The following is a 20,284-nucleotide window of genomic DNA, read 5'->3' on the forward strand; positions in this document are numbered from 1 at the left end:
CTGTGAGACCGAGTGCAGAGGCTAAACTCAAAGTGATTCACTTCCTACTAATACCATCCCATTATTTCACAATGAAGGCAAAAGTTTTGCACTGTATTTCTGAAAACATTTTTCACAAAATGGTGCAACATTAAAAAGAATGTCTCTGTGTTATTAGTGATATAAGAGTGGTAATTTGCAACATGGCAACACAAGCTGAATCAAGATTATTATCTTGATTTCATTATAAACCACCGGTTAGAAATGACAGCCCTCCCCAAATGAAGGAGTCTCCTATTGTTTGTGTGTCAGATAGAAAATCCAACCATCAACGACGGGCTTAGAGAGGAAGATTCACCAACTTTTCCAGAAGAGGACATTCAACAGAAATTACAAATGGCAGTGGCAGGCAGAAAAAAAGAGAAAAGCCAACCCCTGTGCCTTTGTTGTTCTCCTTTAATTCTGTTAATCGCCCCCAGGTAAAGATTAGCTGCTCTTGCCAATTTAATTCAGCCTCAAATGATGCTGCTACAAGGTCACTTTTTCTTTTCTTCCTCTCTTCCTCTGTCTCTTTATTCACCCCTCCTTGCCTTCCCCCCCCCACACCTCCCTCTCTTCTCCATTTCTCTTTCCGTGAGCAGGATTGAGTTGTCATGTAGTTCTAATAGGCAGCACAGGGAATCATTAGTCCACCTCGGCTCCCTGACTGATGGGTATTTCACTCCAATCATCTGAGTACTGTGCGTGTGTTTGCGTAGGTGTGTGTGCGTGTGCGTGAGGAATGAGAGAAAGAGCGGGAGTACACACACACACACACACTCACACACACACAAACACCCATCACCATCCCCCCACCCGCCACTGCATTGTGCGCCTGCTGCTATTGACGGAGTGTCAGAGCTGAGGGGAGATGTCTTAATCAACTTGGACACACTGGGCATTGATTTGACAAGCTGCTGTAATGACCTTCTTGTTTTCGTAAAGGATCACTGTTTATCTGGGCCACAACTGATGCGCTGAGCATGCCTCATCGTCATGGAAACTATTATCACGGCTGAATTGGGACGGGGCTCAGTCTTTGGATCTCTCTTTTTCTCTTTCTGTCCCTCTCTGTCTTTGTCACACACATACACATACACACACAAACACACTGTCTCTCATACGCACATATTGATATTGATATGTTTGAGGTGATACAGCGTGTGTGCTTGCACATGCTTGAATGTGACATTTAACACTTCAGTCATGAGTTGTCGTCAGGGGTCAAAGGGAAATGCTATAATTGGTGTCAACATCTTTCACATTAATGTTATGGAAATCATTACAGACTGGATGGATTCACTGACAGGGCTCAATAATCCCAAGACAGCCGTTTCATTTACCTCCCTTCAAGCTCTTTTGGAAAATTATTTTGAATCTCCCTGATTTACTAAATGACCCATAATGACACCTCAATTGGAAACTGAAAAACTGAAAAAGCAAAAAAAAAAAAATATATATATAAATACATGTATATATGTATATATATATGCCTTTTTAAGATTCTACTCTTTGATGTGATGTCAAATCTAATTTTAGAGGTTATGTGAGATGTTTTTTTGTTTTGTTTTGTTTTTTTATGAATTACAATCTTCTATCAGCCAGCGCATGTTTAAAGATGAAGAGAAACATTACTTTAGTTGGCAGGAACGATGGTGTTGTGCTCCATCCCCTGGTTCACGGCCACATGGCACACCCTGCTGCCTTAAGAAGAAGACACTGCTGAGTCGATTTGCAGGGATCTCAGGTTCAGGGTGCTGTCAGCTTCTGTCAGGCAATCAGCAACACTCAGCCTCCCCTGAATAGCCCCGCACAGCAGACGGTAAATATTATTGGCATTCTGACACCCTCTCGCTGCGACCAAGTGTGTAAAATTGTTAATAAGGAAACATGATGGGGCCGCTGCATGCTCTTGTTGGCAATTATCCAAATAACAGGATGAGGCGCCTGTGGACAGGTGATTTAAGTCCTTAGCAGAGTGGTGGAGAGGCTTGTTTTGGCAGGGAGGAAGTGAGGAAAAGTCACAGAGGTCACATGGTAAATATTGTCCTTGTGCTATATCCATCAATACAACTCCTTATAAAATGTACATGGAGACCCTCATATGCACTGTTTGGAAAAATTGCAAAAGACACTGTCCATAGACAAGGCACTTTAACACTTGAGGACTAAAGACACTGTTCATAGATAAGGCACTTTAACACTTGAGGGCTATTCTACATTATGTATGAGTCATCTCCGTTATACTAAAACAAGCAAAGGTTGTCCGTGTGTCAGCTTTAAGTATGGCTGCTTGTTTACTGAAACCCACTGTCATTAGTTATTTCTATGCCTCCCTGTGAAAGTCTCAATGTGACACTGTGATAAGCCAAACAGTATTCCTCCCCTTGCATAGAGCAGGTAAGTCATTATTTTTAAAGGCATAGTATCTCCAAGGCGTAGAAGGACACGATAGCAGAATAAAGTACACAATCGTAAACATTTATGCCGGTATTTCTCACTGTATGATTACATTTTTATGGTTCATATTCTGATGTGGCTTGTTTTTGCTGCCACAGCCAGAGCAATGAGACAGGCCCAGAGGTGGCATTTCTCCTTTGCTTTATGGGGGGGGAGAGATGCCTAGAGGAGAGTCCTGCTCGGTTTTGTTCGGTAAACACACTGCCAAGCTAAATGGCTGATCAATCAATTTCAGTGGGATCGATCTGCATCAGTTCTGCCTGCATGCACACACCCGGAGCCACTTTATTGTAAATCAATCATTTTGAAAACATCTCACAGAGGGGCCTGTCCTCACTAACAAGCCATCAATTCCAGCTGCCTGTGTAGCACCCTTATCAGGCCACAAATCAACAGCCACACAAACATCTGCTCCATTTCCATCGCTTCCCCGCCCCCCCCCCTCTGCCTCGCCGTGTCTTGTAGCCCCGCTCTGTCCCCGTCGCTTGTCGTGTTTTGATGGTGTGTCTGGCGAAGAGAAGAGAGGAGAGGCTGCGAATCTTCACCACACCACTTAAGATAACCCAAGGGTAATAGTGTTTGCACATTTGAGAGAGAAATGAGGACAAATGCCAGGGTGGGTCATACATTCTCCTTCTGACCGGCTGTTTGACGTTGGAGTGTGAAATTGCACACTTCAGCTGAGGAGCTTGGAGGAGGAGGGAGAGAGGGAGAGAGGAGGAGCGGGCAGGGCCTAGAGACCTATGAGATGTCCACTGATTCCTGTTGCTAAGAGAGGAGTGGGTCGTTGTCTCAGAAGTCATCCTGCTTCATCATAACACCTCAGAATTGGTGCTGCTCATGATGTTTGAAGGTTTCTCAAGAGATATCTCAGTACCCTTGACACAGGCGACACATTGTTTAGTGCGGTGTATCTAGAAGCAGATTATTTCAGTTGGAAAATTGATGTATTATATATAAAGGTTAAAAATCCTTTAACTTTGACACTGTTGAATGACATTCTTATCATCACTCAGGCTTTGCTTAGACATATAGCTCTAACAGGGCAAAGAGGATTACATTCTCAATATATAATTTGCCTCTGGAATAACTGTATCTGTGAACCCAATCCACATTAAGATGCTACACATCCTGATGTGATGCATGAACATCCACAGTGCTGACATGACAGCACAGCCAGATACCTGGTATGATGTCCTTTGCTCATCCGCTGTCACCGTCTCCGTGGAGATATACGAGCCAATGTGGACAGAATGTGATTCAAATTCTATTCCCGCCACTCACTGTGGATCCCCGCTGACTGACAGCGTGACAGGTGAAAGTGATGGAGCAGCTAATAGCATGTCAGTAAACGTAAATCAAGACTAATGCCAGGCTTAATGGAAAGGCGGATTGGTGGTGTGACTTGGACTGCGGGGTCACGACCCCTCCGCAGGGTGGGGATTGGTAAAATACAATATAGATTCATCCGAGGCTTCCCCTGGTGATAGTCAAGGTCAGGCAGTGGGTCTATTTCAATTTTACAGTACCTGTCTGTTGTGTATAGTCGCTGTAAAGTGCTAAAGTGACAGTTCAGCTGTGATGTGGCTGCATTGATATTTATCCCCTTTTTTAAAAATTTTGTTTCTAAATATAGTGAAATAGTGAGCTTTTAGTTCCAGAGGTGAAAGATCCTTTACTATTAAAGGCTCTGTAAATATATATTTTTTTAATCAGTTTATTATTATTATTTCAATTCAGGTATTTCTATCTGTGATCTTGTTACTGGTACATAGCTTCAAACTATGTACATCCCTACATCACACAGGTGATGCCACAGACAGTATGTACCCTAACCCTGCACCAATCACTATTGAGCAATATTTGAATATAAATTTGTTGAAAGTTGTGGGGCTGTTTGCTTGGGTTGCCAGGCCACTGCTGATCAAATCTGATCAAACCGCACCCACACAGTCCCAATGAAGCAGATTAGCTACATTTTTGAGTGTTAAACTTAACATTTTAAAATGTGTTGGTATTGTTTTATTTTATGTGTCAGATGTTGTATTGTCCTGTCAGCAACATTTTATGCTGCTGTCCTGGCCAGGTCTCCCATCCAACCTCAATAGAATTTACCTCATTTAAGGTTAAATCAATAATTAATTAATTAATTCAAAATAATACCTAGGAATGTTTTTTTTTTTTACTGAAGTTTAATTGCAATTGATGCTTTAGTTGTTAGGTATTATTACTGATTGGAACTTGTTTCCAGGCTGAAATTTCTTTTTTAGGAATAAATCCTGCTTCTCTCTCCAGTTAAGGAAACACTTGATTTCTGCAACTTTTTTACCTTTATTGGACTAGGGTGATCTGCTCTTTATGAATGCACCTGACCAGTGCATAAATAAGTTGGATATTGTATACCACTGTATATGTTTTTTATGTTTATCACTGGCTGTGGCAATCTCGAACACCACTGTACTCTGTATGTCTGAAGACTTTCGTATTGGTTGGTTTTTATATACAAATCTCTCCTTGGGCTGGTTCCTCCTTATCTGTGTACATACATGTGTAAAGACCCAAATCGATATGGCCTGTGCTCTCACGATATTCTACAGATGTTGGTCTCCAGAGTTAGAACACAACTAGACCAAAAAGCTTTTATATACACTGCCCCTTCTTCCCGGAATAATGTACAGAAGGACCTGAAATTGTCAGAGCTTCTGTGGGGGAATTTAAGTCAATTTTAAAGCATTGAGAAAATAACACTCTTGGTAAATGTCATCGCTCCTAAATTTTCACTGAAATCATTTTAGTAAATTGTACCTGTTTTTGCATCATAACTGGATTTTTGTCCTTGACCTTGTATTGCATATTAACTGGATATTGTGTTCATTTGTTTGTGCGACAGTTGTATTTGTCTGTTTGTATTGTTTGTGTTAATTGTTGTAACAATGTTTTGCTGCTCTCTTGGCCAGGTCTCTCTTGGAAAAGAGATTTTAATCTTTCTGAGACTTTTAGCTGATTAAATGAAGGATATACAGTATATAGTAGTATTTAATTGTTATAAAAGTTGTTATAGTTTTTTTTAAATATCTTTAAAAACATTTTTTAAAAAAGGTAGCAATACCACAAGTAAAAATCTTGCATTTAAAATCTTACCCAAGTAAAAGTAGGAAAGTATTATCAGTAAAAACTAAAAATTTTATTAAACAAAAAAAGTATATTTTTAAGATGTGACAAAAGTTATATTAATTATATATTATATTATTGTATTATCATTATTCTTAGAGTATTGACATTTCAGCAACTTTCCTCTGAAATGTAGTGGAGTATAAGTATCAAGTAAAAGTTAAGTACAGTACTTGAGTGAATGTACTAGTCACCACCTCAAGACTGAGGGAGTGTAATAACAGATGAAAACATGTCTTTGCAGTTGGAATAAAAAAAGAGGAGAATTTCCAGGTTTAGAACACAAATACATCCATTTTAATTTGAGAAAATACAAAAAGAAACCATGTACAATCTATGTACAAACTTTTTGTACAAGACAGTATATTTATCAGCAGATTATATTTGACAGAGTCAGGTAGATCAACTCAGCACCATCAAATAATCAATTTATCCATCATATCTAGAACACATCCAAAACTAATTAGACTGCTATGTCAAACTCCTGTTTGCTGCAATGACGATGTGCCAACAAATTCTATCTGTGATACGCAAGAGCAATGTCCTGAATTCTTCCTTAACTGATAGGCAGCCAAAAATTAACAAAAATTGCAAGTTTTCTTAAAAAAAAAACATAAAAATTGCCGAATGCAATTTTAATGTATTATTAAGACTTGAGACCCACCTCCCATCCCCATAAGTATTATATATTCTATTATATCTAGTACAATTCCCAGCAAATAAGTTATTATATCCATCCTTTACAGCAAAAAATAGATTAACAAAAATAATGCAACATACTGTAACAGTAATGTATGACGCATCATAGTCTTTGATTTGTTAAGTGGACAACAACACATCTGATGTTACAGACATGGGCCTCTATGTGCATCTTTCAGTCATCCATATCTAACTACACTACATGACACAACCTGATAACCTGTAACCAAACACACAGCAGAGATGATATGTGTGGTTTGACGACCAGGGGCTCAACATCTGTCTTACCCCGGCTTCCTGAATGCCACTTCTCGCTATAGTGGGACTTAATATGGGCCCTCCTCTTGACCTCCTGCACTGCCTGGCACTATACTGGCATGGAGGCATTGATGGCTTGGATGTTCTCCATGTCAGTACAAGACACCGTTTTCACAGTGGAAAACACTTGGACTCAGCTCCCTAAAAGTGAGTCTGTGTCCCTGAATGACTGAAGGATGCTTGCTCAACTAAACTTTTCATGGCACTTCAAAAAACACTCTAAAAACTTTAGAGGTATACAATGCAAAGACCTAAAAACATCTAAAAGAGACGTATGACAAGGTGTAGGAAGGAGAGACATCTCAGTGTTGTGAATAATGCCAGCCTGAATGAGTTGCACAATGACGGCTCAGGTAGAAAAAGCACAGTAATCAAGTGTAATGAAAACCAGTGGTGCATTACTTTAGGAGTTTGTGTTAATGCCAGTTTGCAGCATGTGCCGTTTTACTTCTGAGCAATGCTATGTTTAATTACCTCAAAAATACTCTGTAAACAAATAAGGAGCAGTTGTGACAGATTGTGGCAGATAATGACAAGCTGACAAAATGGAATGTAAACCCTGTAATAATGTAATAAAAACAGGAAAATTAAGGATGTTCTCTCTTTTGATAACCTTTGCTGAATTGGTGCTACCTTCCATCCTTCTAGATCAAATTCTTCTCCATGTGTCACATACAGTACTTGAATAGTCTCCTCATTCCTATGAGAATCCAGGATCTTTCATTTTCAAAATATTGTCTTTTTTTTTCTTTTTTTTTTTAAACATAACAATCAGTTTGTCGATTCTATGTATAATGAGTCATTGCCATTACCAAATATTAATAGTTCCTTATTGTTCAGGCTAGCAAGTATGCCATTAACAACCCAATTATACATACATTTTACTCACATATTTTCTGAAAAGAAATCTATTTGCTACAAAGTTTGACAACGATGTAATCACAGTTCAAAAGTTCACTTCAAGACAAATGTGTATGAGGCTTCAGTATAGTTGCACCACACCCAATAGACGGACATTGAAGCTCAGATCATTCAGTTTGAGAAAGAAATGTGGTCTATATAATGGGTTGAATTTACACAAACATATTTAGCACAATATTATGTTCTTTTCCATTTTCCAAAATTGTTTTTTTTTTTCTTAATAAATACTTTTCTTTTACACTCTTTAGAGGAGAATCACTGCAATAAACAGTGTCTCCCTGTCATATTAGAAATCATATTTAGTGGAAATCACTAGCACACTGTGCTGTAGTGTACACACTCTTCCTTCACACTGGGGACCTAATTTAGGTCAAACACATCTAATGAAGGTCATTCAGTTCTGGCCTGCACACAGAGGGAGCGACTCAATGATCTTCTAATTATTATCACCACTCTGATCTGCTCTCCATCTAGATACAGCATTTACCCCCCTGATACATAACTCCTTTACACCTATCTTTCTGTCTGCATGTTCACAGCTAGGGATGCTTAGTCGCAGACACATTATTTAGTCGTAGACATGGCTCATCTGTCCAACCAAAAGAGGCTTCGGATGAGCCTAAATTTATTTCTACAAGCACTCAACAGAGCCGAGCTGCCAGGCTGAAGATGGTGGCTTCACAATGCAAGCTAGTCTAAGCTTTATTAGCTCCAGAGTGATGCAGTTTGTTAAAGAGGGAGCAGGGGAATAAAAAAATAACGTTTTGTTTTAGTATGATGTGAAATAAATGGTGATGTAGTCAAACACAAAATCCACTGATATGTAGTTGTAATTAAAGATACTAATTGAGTTTTTTTCTTTATCTCCTATAGTACTTTTCACTTGGTTCCTGTCTATAAAAATAAGTACAAATTGATTATGCTTATGGATACAAAATAAAATGTTTATATGTATAAATCCAACTACACATTTGTATTGTTTTAGGAGTACAAGGCTACCTCCTCAATCCTTCATCATTATCACAGCTGGATTTGGATCTATCAGTGGCAAACCATGTGCACACAGGCTAGCATAAAGAACACATGTTCCTCTCTTGTGTCCTTATTAGCAAGTCTGTGGTATTGTTGCATTTCCTCCCAACTATGTTTGAGCATTTCCCCATGTTAGGAGACCGAGCACAGCAGCTTAACTCCTGAGAGTTTTTTCAAGCGTGTGACATCTGGATTGGCAACAGAGAACATCCAAGCTCTTTATTGCCTCTGTGCCAACCCTGTGCCAGGCAGTTGCTCTGATCAAAGGAGGACCCATTAATGCCCACTTTTATGCAATATGTGGCATTTCATTCCTCAGACATGAGCTTTTTGTAACAGACAAAACATTCAGATAATACACCACTCTTCTTCGTGATCCCAATTCTGCCGCAGATTTCACGGCGTAGCGTTAACGGTGGACACGCAGCTGCTGCTGATATTAGCTCGGCTCAATCATAGTTGGGGATTTCAGTTTGCTTTTTTAATGCAACATACTATTTTTGTTAGTAGATCCAAACCCTCCACACTGTTCTACTGTTTTTCTACCATGACTTATTTTTTTTAGAGCTAAGATCCCACATGCTGTTCCTTCAAAGGTGCACCATCACATACAAGCCGATGGGGGGATGACGGCACTGATCAGCGCAACACCAGAAGGACGAGTGGCTGCAACGCACGCACACACACACGCACACACACACACACGCACACACACACACACACACACAGCGTGTCCTGAACGCATGAAGGACAGGGTAGGCTGTTTTTCGTCCTTCTCATGTATTCAGGTTGATCAACCGCACTGTATCTGTTATAGAGGGGGCTCAGGCACATATCATGCGATAGGAGCTTGAAACACAGTCACAGGCGTCATGATCTGACGTATCAGCAGGAGACATGTAGGTACAGGGTTTTCTTTCAGCCAGCATACACCAACTCTGCACCATTCTCTGAGTTTTAGACTACTGTTTTGCAAGATGACTTTGTACTGCAGGACTGGAATGCTCTCACTCAACATGACGAGTCAACGGTGAAGTAGCAAACCTTAAGCAATGACATGATGTATAACAACCTAAAAGCAAGATTAGTATGCCTCCAAAGCCAAGCAGCCCTCCCTCCCTTCCTCCCTTCCTTCCTTGCTTCCTTCATCTCCTAGGAGACATTTTTACTGGTGGAGGGGTCTCACGGTTCCAGTTGTTCTGCCAGAAAGTAACTTGTTCAGTTTTAGTGCAAATAGAACAGAAGCAGACAGGAGATGTGGAGTCGATGAGCCCAGCTGGTTTGATGTGACGCATCTGGGTGAATCTTTGGGAGATGATATGATCGCTGCAACCCTCATCCTCCAATAACCAGTCACCTTAGCCATGGAGTCTGGTCACACGAAGAGGTGAACTATTGCAAATTACAGGAAGTACTCTTTTTTTTTTTGTCAACTCTTAAAATAATTCCAAAAAGTGCTAGGGGGGAGGGGCTGTACAATCCTTATTTGATTGTCATTATGTACATCTCTATGGATACATTAATAAATAAAACAATGTCCAAGAGCATGGAAGTAACGTTAAAGGTATACACATAGGAGGTCCCTTCCAGTTTGGGTTCCTGTCCAACTCTCGTTTAGAAGAATGAGTGAAGAGAAATGTGTCAGTCTTCAACACCCCCATCATCATTATCATCATTTTCATCATCATCATCATCATCATTCCTCCAATGGTGATGTCTTCCCCATCTCTTCAGAAAGAGCGCACAGATGTCTGGTGAGTCAGCAAGAAAACCTGGTGTTCAGCATTCATCTTCAACTTCTCTGATTGGTGGAATCAGACTACTAGTGGATTTGTATTGGTTGACTTGGTTGGCCATGTGAGTGCTCATGGGCTTGATCTGAATGTTCCGTGGGTAGGCATTTTCCGGTTCATCTGTAAACCATTTCTTTTCTGAAGGCGAGAGAGGAAGAAGAAAAAGCAGAGTTAGTTTGAAAAAGTGCGTCACATGGGATTGCTTACAACCATACTGCCTCAGTTTAAGTGATAGATTTGCATGGCATTCTTTGTGATTAGCATCAAACCGTGAGGTCCAGTTTAAGTTTGAGTTCTGGTGCACTGATTTGAAGTTGCAAATCAATTTGAAGTTGTCACGGTGGCATTGTTTATCTCAAATACAGCTGTGTAAGTTGATGGATATAATCTGTCTGAATTCTAATGTACCGTGTAACAAAGAATTTCATTAAAGAAAACAAAACAACAAATATCCATTTTAGACAGAACAAAAAAATCACCATAAAGGCATTGTTCAGTCCAAGGTCAGTTCACCCAAATTACAAACCATTGTTTCACTTTCTTCTGATATCTAGCCACAAAGATAGTTTTTGGTTTCATTCCCAGTTTTTGAGATATCCATCGGAGAGAGATTTATACTGCCACCTCAATACAATGAAGGAGAACTGAACTGAGTTTATGGTGCTCGTAGCATTTGAAATCATGTCACCAAATTTTAGAGGAACTTTTATCTACCAACGAAATAGTTCTTATTAAAGCTTTAAAGGGAACATATGCTTTTTGGAATTTCTGTTTTTATTTCTGCTGTTTTCTATACTGAACTGAGTGTCTGCATAAGGTGTCAGTATAAGTTAAGAGTTTTTAAACTGTAAATCATGCAAAGATATTCCAGTAGAACCTCAGAATATAGAATATAGATATAGACCTGGAAATGTGCATGAGACGTCCTCTTTAAAGCATGTTTTGTGGACTATCCAGACTAAAGGCGTGTTCAGACAGGAACGTGAACCTAACTACAGACGCAGTGTTGTTGCATATAAAGTCAATGCATATGAACAGTCGCAAGATTACTTGAGGCAAAGATGCATTTGTGCAATTTGAAAAAATATTTGCTTATCCCGATGCTTTGTGACTCCAATTCATGAACGTGTGGAGACCATGGAAAAAGGAGGGAAAAAACGGGAAGAGCTTGAGCTCCTGGTGAGTTCTGAGATGACAAACACGCCAGTTGGTGCATACATTGCTAGCAAGCTACAACTAACGTCTGTGCAGTTGTTACATTAGCTGTTTGAGGCAAATAAACACATAGCACAAAACACTCCAGCTCTCAAATTTGTTTAATTTTCACGTTCTGTCTGAACATGGAAAGAAATGTTGTTGCTGATTTTGTTTAAAAAAATGCAATTTCCACCACAGATCAAATTCTGTTCTGTAGAAATAGATCCAAATCCAGCTGCGTAGAAATCTCTGAGATTGATATATCAAAACCTGGCCAAAAGAAATGTAACTATATGCATGGCTAGGTGCCACTAGTGTTGAGTTAGAAATTTTTTTTTTTTTTTGTATTTTGGATACTGACACTTAAAGCTAACTCATAACTTACAAAGTATATATCCTAAACAGTCACATTTCATAGTAAGTCTTGCTCTCATGCTGGCAGTCATTATGTGAGAGAAGAGATTTTAAAGAGTTGGATGTGTCATTTTGGAGAGACTCTCTTCATGTTTAAGTAGGCTATGAGAGCACTGTTTCTGAGCACGGTGTGAGGAAAGGGAAGGGTGTGTACCAGCTGTCAGAAGTTTGTAAACTCTCTCCCAGCACTTCACAGGCATCTGCAATGCCATTCAACATGTCACTTCCTTTTGGGTGAAGTTGTAATATCAAATTTTAACTTTGCTATGTGGAGCAAACCTCTGTGTGTGTGTGTGTCTGCATGTGTGTGCGCAAGCGCTTGTGTGAATGTGTGTTCATATACATGCAGGCTTGGAGATTCATTTGTGTGGGCCTGTGTGTGTATGTGTGTGTGTATGTCTGTGTGTGCGTGCGTGCGTGTCAGCAAGCTTAAGGCTGCGGGGCCATGTGTTACAGCAAAGGCATTTGATGTGTAGAATTGTGCCTGAGGTGAAGCAAGATGTCTGCCATCTCTCTCCGCTGCCGATACGGTGAACTTAGTGTTGTCGCCTCAAACCACCATATCAGGTGCACAGGGTTACAAGGAGGAAACTCACAGACTCATATCCCCCTCCAATTTGGACTTAAAATCGGTCACACCTCCCACTTTTTTGGTGTGACCGATGGCACAGGGCTGGACACACTTTCTTAAAGTTCTGTGAAAAATAAGCAATTTGGCTGCATCAGGGGGATTTGAATCAGTCTGACCTAGATGTGAGCTATGATCTGGGTTTGTACAGTTGGGCAACATGTTACCCTGTGGTTTATGCTGATGCTGCTACAATAACAACATACTGTACTCAATGACCGCAAATATGAACTCTAAAAATCTGCTACAGTCATCTGACAGCATTCAATAAGAGGGAAGATGCGCAAACACACAGACCTCTCACACAATGCAAACCATCTCAAGTTGAAATCATAAAAAGGCATGATGAATGACGGGGAAAAAAAACAATGGAGAAAAGGATTTGTCTGGAGGAAAAGGAAACTCATATCATCAAGTGAGGTAAAGGCACAAAGAAAGGGGGGGGTTTCGTCTCAACCTCATGCAATGTGGAGATGGTCCTGATCATGGCAGGGAGGAGGCAGGAGCAGCAGCAGACATTTTGCTTTCCAGATGAAAGCAAAACTTAAACTGAGGCATGGTTTACTTCATATCTGAAGAGCAGAGTAAATAAAAACAAACTCCCCTCGTCATAACAATATCCACAGAGGACATAGTTATGACTGGAACCCCAAGTAAAGGTTGCTAAGTCATGCAGAATCGTTAACTTGCATACCTTGGCCCATTCTATTCATCCTTGTTGCACTTCAGAAAGAGAGGTAAGTAATCTACTGTAAGTAAGTAGTATTTACAGTCTACAAGGCAAATACACAACTGACAAGTGACTACCAAGTCCAACTAAAGCTTCTTACAGCAGTATTTCGACTACAGTATATCATACATCTTAATTTTAAGATGTATTGAGGGCTTTTCATTTATCATTTAGTAAATCTTTGTGAAAGAGTACGATTGTAACCAATCTGCATGCTTTTAGAATATGTCACGATTTAAAAATTTTGTTACTGTATTCTCCCACATGAAAATTAAATTCAACGTGTATATTTTGGAGGAAGATTATATAACATGTAGGTTAAAAATTATTTCACCAAATTTAAAATAATCTTATGACTGTAATTATAAACAAAACAGGAAATAAGAGCCTGCTAAAGAGGGCTACCAACATGGACATGCAGTAAAGCAGTACAGATGCAACAAAATATCAACACCGCTAATGGGGGATGATTTTATGAGTTACAATGTATCAGTAATGTTGCTCTACCATTTATATAAAATACTAAAAATACAGCTACAGTAAGTAAATCACAATACATTACATCCATGATCGAGGCGTACTCATCATGTTTGTTAAAATGTGCACAAATATCAACAAATATTCAACAAACAACAGTTATTTACTTCACAAATATAAGGGTTAGACACAAAACATCTAATATATTAAGACAGATACAACAGGTAGACGACATATTGGATGTGTGTGTTGTATTATGTCATGTCATTTTGCTGTGTTTGAGGCCTTTACTGTAAACTTGTTTCCAACCACAAAGGCAAACAAGTGGTTTTTAATGTTTACAATACCACAGAGTCTTTGACTATAACAAATGTGCCCGGCTTTCCACAGAGTGAGTTCACTAAATTTGTTAATGTCATGTAGTGATTGCTGTGATGTGAGAGTGAAGACCACATGCAGATGATTATGGAGGAAAAAGCACAAACACTGGGCATGGACGCAGAGCACAAATCACAAACAAAACACAAATCCCACAATATACAGTACTCATCAGTGCATGTGTCACCACAGTCTGCACACACACACACACACGCACACACATCTATAGAATACAGGTATAAAACACTTAACATGCAGGCTAAAACTCTAATGTGAGTGCACATACTTCTGTTTGTCGCGGGCCTCCCGGGTCTTACTGCTGCGGTTCTGCCGGTTGGAGGGCGGGATGGAGTGGATGGAGGAGCTCTTTTTGCTGGAGGAATGAGAGGAGTGGGAAGAGTGGGACAAGCTTGTTCGGGACTGGCCCGCGTTGTGGTCAAACTGCATGAGGCAGAAGATCAGGTCTGTGGGCACCAGCTCAAACTCATACGGTGGGTTTGTGATCACATATCTGCCCAGAAAAAAAATGTTAGAGAGGATTAAACTTTAACAATCCTTGCTGGGAAAGAGCAAATAGTGAAGGATACATCAAAGAAAGAAAAGCATATATTGACTATAAAGGAATTTGGGGTTGTGTTAACTTAATTAACAACTTCACTACTTCAATATTTAAAGAAGCAATATGGATAAATGTATATACATAGGCTACATATGAGTGTGCAAAAAAATTTAAATTAATAATTAGACAGAAAATATACTTCAATTAATATCTGTTTACAAATTAGAGAATTTTGACAATGAAGAACAATATAAAAAAACACTAGATTTATTGCATTTTTACATTTTTGCATTATAATAGAAAATAATGTACTTAACAAGAGGCAATTCTATGTTATGAATCAAATGCAATTCATGTTATTACATGAATTGCATTTGATGGTGGACATCAGCCTAATCAGACATTTTATAACAATAAAATCTTCATTTTAACACTGAGCAAAGGCAGATATTGTACCGTTTTGTACACGGGCTCGGTACACTGAGATGAGCGTCTCTTAATCTGTAGATTCCAAAACACAGCATGTTGTACGTCTTCAATGCTTTACAGAATAAATCCCCGTAGCAGCCGCCATCCTGATGAACAACAGAACAAAGACACCATCCGTGTGTGTTAGGTCAGCCTGATGATATGGTTCAGTGGCAGTAAATGTGATTCTTTGTAAAGTTGTGGTGCAAATTCAGTGTTCTGCATTGCAGAGGATATTCTGCTTGCGAGTGAATACCAGCTGTTGGCAATGGTGACTGTAGCAATCAGCAATGCTTTAAAATTATGCCATAATTAATTCAAGAAAAGAGCAAATTACTTCAATATTGGAAGTTCTTCATAACAATGACAAAAACCTGTGAAAACAAGGTTGGAACGAATTAAACTTGGAATTTCCTTGGTGGTGTTCATTGTTCTCTCCAAAGCCCTCCACCCACTAAGGCCTGCTTTGCGTGATCACTGTTCTTCACATCGGATTAAGGACCGCGAGGAGCGGAGGCGGCCAGATGTGTGCTGCTGGGTAGTGCCAAAACGTGTCATCTCTGCTTAAACATTCACTTACCCCCAAGTCGGCAAATGGCCCATCGTAGAGGGCTAGCTGGGCGACGCGACACCTGTCTCTGTTAGCCAGTGTCTGCGGTGTGCTGTAGCCTCCTCTGAGAGCGTTCTCCTCAGCCAACAGAGCCTCAAGCTCTGGTGTGGCTCCCCCTGTGACCAGCGTCCGAATCAGCGTGAGGATGTTGTCGTTGAAGTATGTCTGGGGAGAAGAGAGAGGATAACTGTAAGCAGATGCCATTAGTTCAGAGGTGGCAGATGTGGGAAAAAGGTTGAGTCCCTGTTATGTGGACCCTCAGCTTGTCTCTTCACATAGAACTGACTGGGAAGAGAGGAAGCAGATCTACATATTACAGAGGACTTTCTGTGTGGTGCACCACTCTTATGATGTTATAATTTCAACAGATTTAAAGGTTTGGTTCACCAAAATTGCAAAAACAAAAATAAAAACAAAAAAAGGCCTAAAGTGATATTTAGACATGCACATAGTTTTGGTTTTATTTGCTTAGATTTTTAGATCTGACTTATCTTTTTTCAGATCTCTCTTATTTGTGGTGTTCAAAACAATCACATTTGAAAAAATCAACAGCAGCATATCTTTCCAGACTCAACATCCCTGTTGCTCTGGATTATCCACAGATGTCACTGCGCACAGTTGTCATTGGAAATACTTTCTACAGCAGAAACAGTTTCTATGAAATGTGTTGACAGCTCTTTCTGTATTTTATCCAGAGTAAACACAGTTTTTATAAAAATTTCATTTTTAAACACCACAAACTAAATTCTATTCATTGTATTTGGTGAAAGCTGAAATGTAAAAGACAATAGCTAAAAATCTGGGGAAAAAAACCAAAACTATTTGCTTTTATAATTTGGGTGAACTGATCCTTTTAATTATTCACTGCAAACATAGTCTTATTAGGTTAAACGTCATTTGTCAAATTTGAGATAGACATAGTCAAATAACACCTGATGATCAAATGTGGGATCAGCTCTTTAAATGAAACAGATATACTTCAATACAACACTATTCTCTCCTCTCTGAACACTGTTCTGTGCATTGTATGTCTTTTTTCCCTTCTGAAACAACGATTTGACTGCGCTCTGTAGGTGTCAGGTTCTCTTGTCCTTCAAGCCGATCAGGACCTGTTTTTGCCGCATGTGAAGACAGCCGATGTCACTCGGCAGCCGGGCCAGAGTGGCAGCTCCTCTCTCCGGGCCCCTGACAGGCCTGCAGAGCCTCATGATGGATGAGCACTGTCCATTAGCTAGCTTCACCTCTGACCAGTGCCAGACTACAGCTGACGCCTGCTCTACTCCCTGCTCAACTCAGCTCTGCACACCCCTCTAACCCCTCACTCAACGAGAGGGCTGCTGGAATTAAGCCATCACAGCACCAAAGGGGAAAAATACAGTTTGTCATGAGAAGGGGTGGGGGGGGATGAGGTGTAGAAGGGGATTTTCTTCCCCTACCTCTTCCTTTATCTTATCTTTGGTGCAGCGGTGACATTGTCAAAAGATGAAAGACTGTTTCTTTGGCCTGTTACAGTCAAGTGCTACGCTAAACTTCAACACTTACTTTGTTTAAAGACCTAATAAGGCTCTTGAAAGTTGAATTCATAATACTTAAGATGAGGAGTGACGACCAACAATTCTCCTTTTGATGTCAGTGCAGCTGGCAGGCATGTCTGATCAATGTACTGAACCATTTCATTTACCAACTTCTGTCTACTTGAAATGCCCAAACTGTCCATCTACTGAAACTTATCACTATACATACCCCATTTTTTCTCTACTGAGAAAGCATTTCTGAATTACACCAACTGCAAAGTCTATATTGTTCATGAGATAATCTTCCCTTTAATTTAAAAATTACTTTCTTTTCTAACCAGATAATGTACTATTTGGAAATATGTTTCTGATTGAATGTGAAATACATGAGTAATATATCTGATAGTACAGTCATGACCACCAAAGAAGTGAAAGAAAACCAAAAAATTCTCTGCATTCTGACCTTTTAAAGTTTTCTAAGGTCCATTTTTCAAGTCTGACTCACCAAGTTTCTTAACTCTTTCCCTCACCCAACAGTCTCTACCAGTGCAACAACATGCAATCATTACCCAGTGGGCCGAGTATCCCCATGTACTTTTTGTGAAATGTTCTCTTTTTGAAATTCAGTTACTGTGTAAGAGCAACCAAACACAAAATAAACTGAAAACCTAAATTATAAAACATGTTGGAAAATGTACAATTCCACAAAGTGATAATCGGTTTTGGAAAACATTCTACCACCACAGCGAGTGTACAGCGCGTTTGAAGACTCACCGCGCTCATCAGGGAGTCGAGTACACTGACAGCGAAGGCAGTGCCGCAGGCGAAGGGCTGAGTGAGGTACAGCTCTGTGTCTGGGTCGTCATCATCATCTTGGTCCAGGAACTGAACGTTTGAGTCGTTCACTGAGAGAGGAGAAACACAGCTGAGTTAGAGACAGGGAGCTGTGAGGAGGAATGAGCACAAACACACACACAGACACCAACACACCTGAGAGTTCAGAAATAAAGAAAGATTTTAGTTATTTGTGTCTTTAAGTTACATTTGAAAAGATTTGGATAAGTCATGCTAATGCAACAGATAAATCTCAGGTATATAGGTATCGATTTAAGGTTTGAGCTTATAATATAATGTAAGATTAGATGCACATTATATTTTGCTTCTTTATTTTGCAGTCTTACAGTTGCACTTATTTTTAACCACAACACTAAACATGAACGTAATTTCTTCTCCAAACAATTGACATGATTTTTTGATTCGCCCTAAAATACTGTAGGTTAAAAATACAGTAAATATGTTATCTGTAATTTTCTATCCTTCTATCCATGTACTGTATCATTGTTTGGAAGGTGAAAAAAAAGGTTTTTAACTTTATCAAAAAGCTTTTTTTTTTTTTATTTTTTTTTTTTAGAATTTTGAATATTAAATCTACAGTTTATCACATGCAGGGTGCATTTCATACATTTATACAAACCACAATTTAAGGAGAAAATATTGAAGTACATTATGCATACACAGTGATAACCATTGCAGAAGTCCCCAGTTATGAATCAGTCATATATCTATTCTCCATTAGTACCTCAGTAGCCACTGTGTCTTGATCTTAAATTACTGCAATACAAAACTACATATACAGTATACTGTATATATTGTAACACACACAAACAGATAAATTCTCTGTCAAGAGACAGTGACCAGTCTGTGTACTGTGAAGCCGTAAAAATAAAATATGAATATTTTCTGAGAATGACAGCATACAGGTAATTCTTAATGTATCCGGTAAATGTGATAAAAAGTGAGACTTCAACAATGGCTACTATAACATTAGAAATCCATGCACTTATAAAGTCATGCTATGTTTTTCAGAGTTTTTCTTGATAAATGTGTTTGTCACATCATCACTTTCAGAGATATGTATCTCAAATATTTACCTGTGCCCTGAAAGTCAAATAAATTCCAGATAACAGCACACTTTTTTTAATCTCAAGATTAATGACAAAAATCAAGCCCAATGAATGAACTAAATGGCAAAGTAAGAACCCAAAGCTGAAATAATAAGATTTTTTTGGTTTCACATGTAGAGCATAATTAGTGGAACAAAATAAAAACAATAATATACTTGGTACTTCAACCAAGTACTCTCTATAGCGCCTGTCTTTTTCCTCAGATTGTATTTCTAGCAGCAGTGGGCAGTGAAGGGTCTAAGAACCAGCATAACTTGAAAAACGAGCATCACCCATCACCCAAGTTTTTGTTTGACTCCTCCGATATCTGTGCTTCAGAGATACGGTCTGGAGGAGAAATAAAGAAACTGGAAAATAAATTTAAAAAATAAATAAACAGCTTAAAAGATGGTTTGATCTTGAGATTTTTTTTTTTGTTTTTGAAATCTGATTTCTTCCCAGGCTTCCTGTGTGCTGTGGAACAGAAATGTCAGTCAAAGAGACAAGGGGCTGATGCAAACGGGCGTGGGCCAAAGGAGTGAATTGGGGGGGGGGGTGTGTGTGTGTGTGTGTGTGAGTGGAGGAGGAGGAGGACTAGGGGGGTTGAGGGGCAGGAGGGGTGTTGCTATGAAAACAGCCACAAGGACAGACTGAGCATGATCAAAGGCCTAGTGATGCTCTGCAAACACAACTGGAGGAAAAAAAAAAACAACCCCAAAAAGAAAAAAAAAATCATTAAAAAGGGGCCAAAACAAGACAGTCAATTTCAACCAGAATGAAGAATAAAAATGTGTTCAAAGTGAAGCCATGGGAGCAGCGAGGGCCTTGACTGCAGCCAGATAAATCAAGACAAGCTGATGAGGAGCAGAGCGGCGGAGCGAGGGAACGAACGGCAGCAGAGGACAAAGGCTCAGCTTACCCAGCTCTGTTATCATTTGTATGTTGGTTCCACTT

At 39.5% G+C, this 20,284-nt stretch overlaps 1 protein-coding gene across 9 annotated transcripts in view; it reads right to left on the bottom strand.

Annotated features, from left to right (window-relative positions):
• Positions 1–5,923: 5,923 nt before the first annotated feature.
• kcnma1a (potassium large conductance calcium-activated channel, subfamily M, alpha member 1a) overlaps positions 5,924–20,284 on the bottom strand; it is a 141,240-nt gene continuing 126,879 nt past the window's right edge. For 5 of the 9 annotated variants that reach the window (XM_042433078.1, XM_042433075.1, XM_042433072.1 and 2 more), the window contains 5 exons: positions 18,162–18,292; positions 15,844–16,038; positions 15,252–15,370; positions 14,523–14,747; positions 10,438–10,550 (listed from right to left, as the gene is read on the bottom strand). In XM_042433078.1, coding sequence (XP_042289012.1) covers positions 10,529–10,550; positions 14,523–14,747; positions 15,252–15,370; positions 15,844–16,038; positions 18,162–18,292 — 692 coding nt within the window. In that variant the 3' untranslated portion in view covers positions 10,438–10,528. Of the gene's footprint in view, positions 10,551–13,345; positions 13,375–14,522; positions 14,748–15,251; positions 15,371–15,843; positions 16,039–18,161; positions 18,293–20,284 lie in introns of all 9 variants that reach the window. The other 4 variants (XM_042433073.1, XM_042433074.1, XM_042433076.1 and 1 more) reach the window with 1 other exon arrangement.

The sequence above is a fragment of the Thunnus maccoyii genome, chromosome 14, assembly GCF_910596095.1.
Source record: "Thunnus maccoyii chromosome 14, fThuMac1.1, whole genome shotgun sequence".
Lineage (NCBI taxonomy): Eukaryota > Metazoa > Chordata > Actinopteri > Scombriformes > Scombridae > Thunnus > Thunnus maccoyii.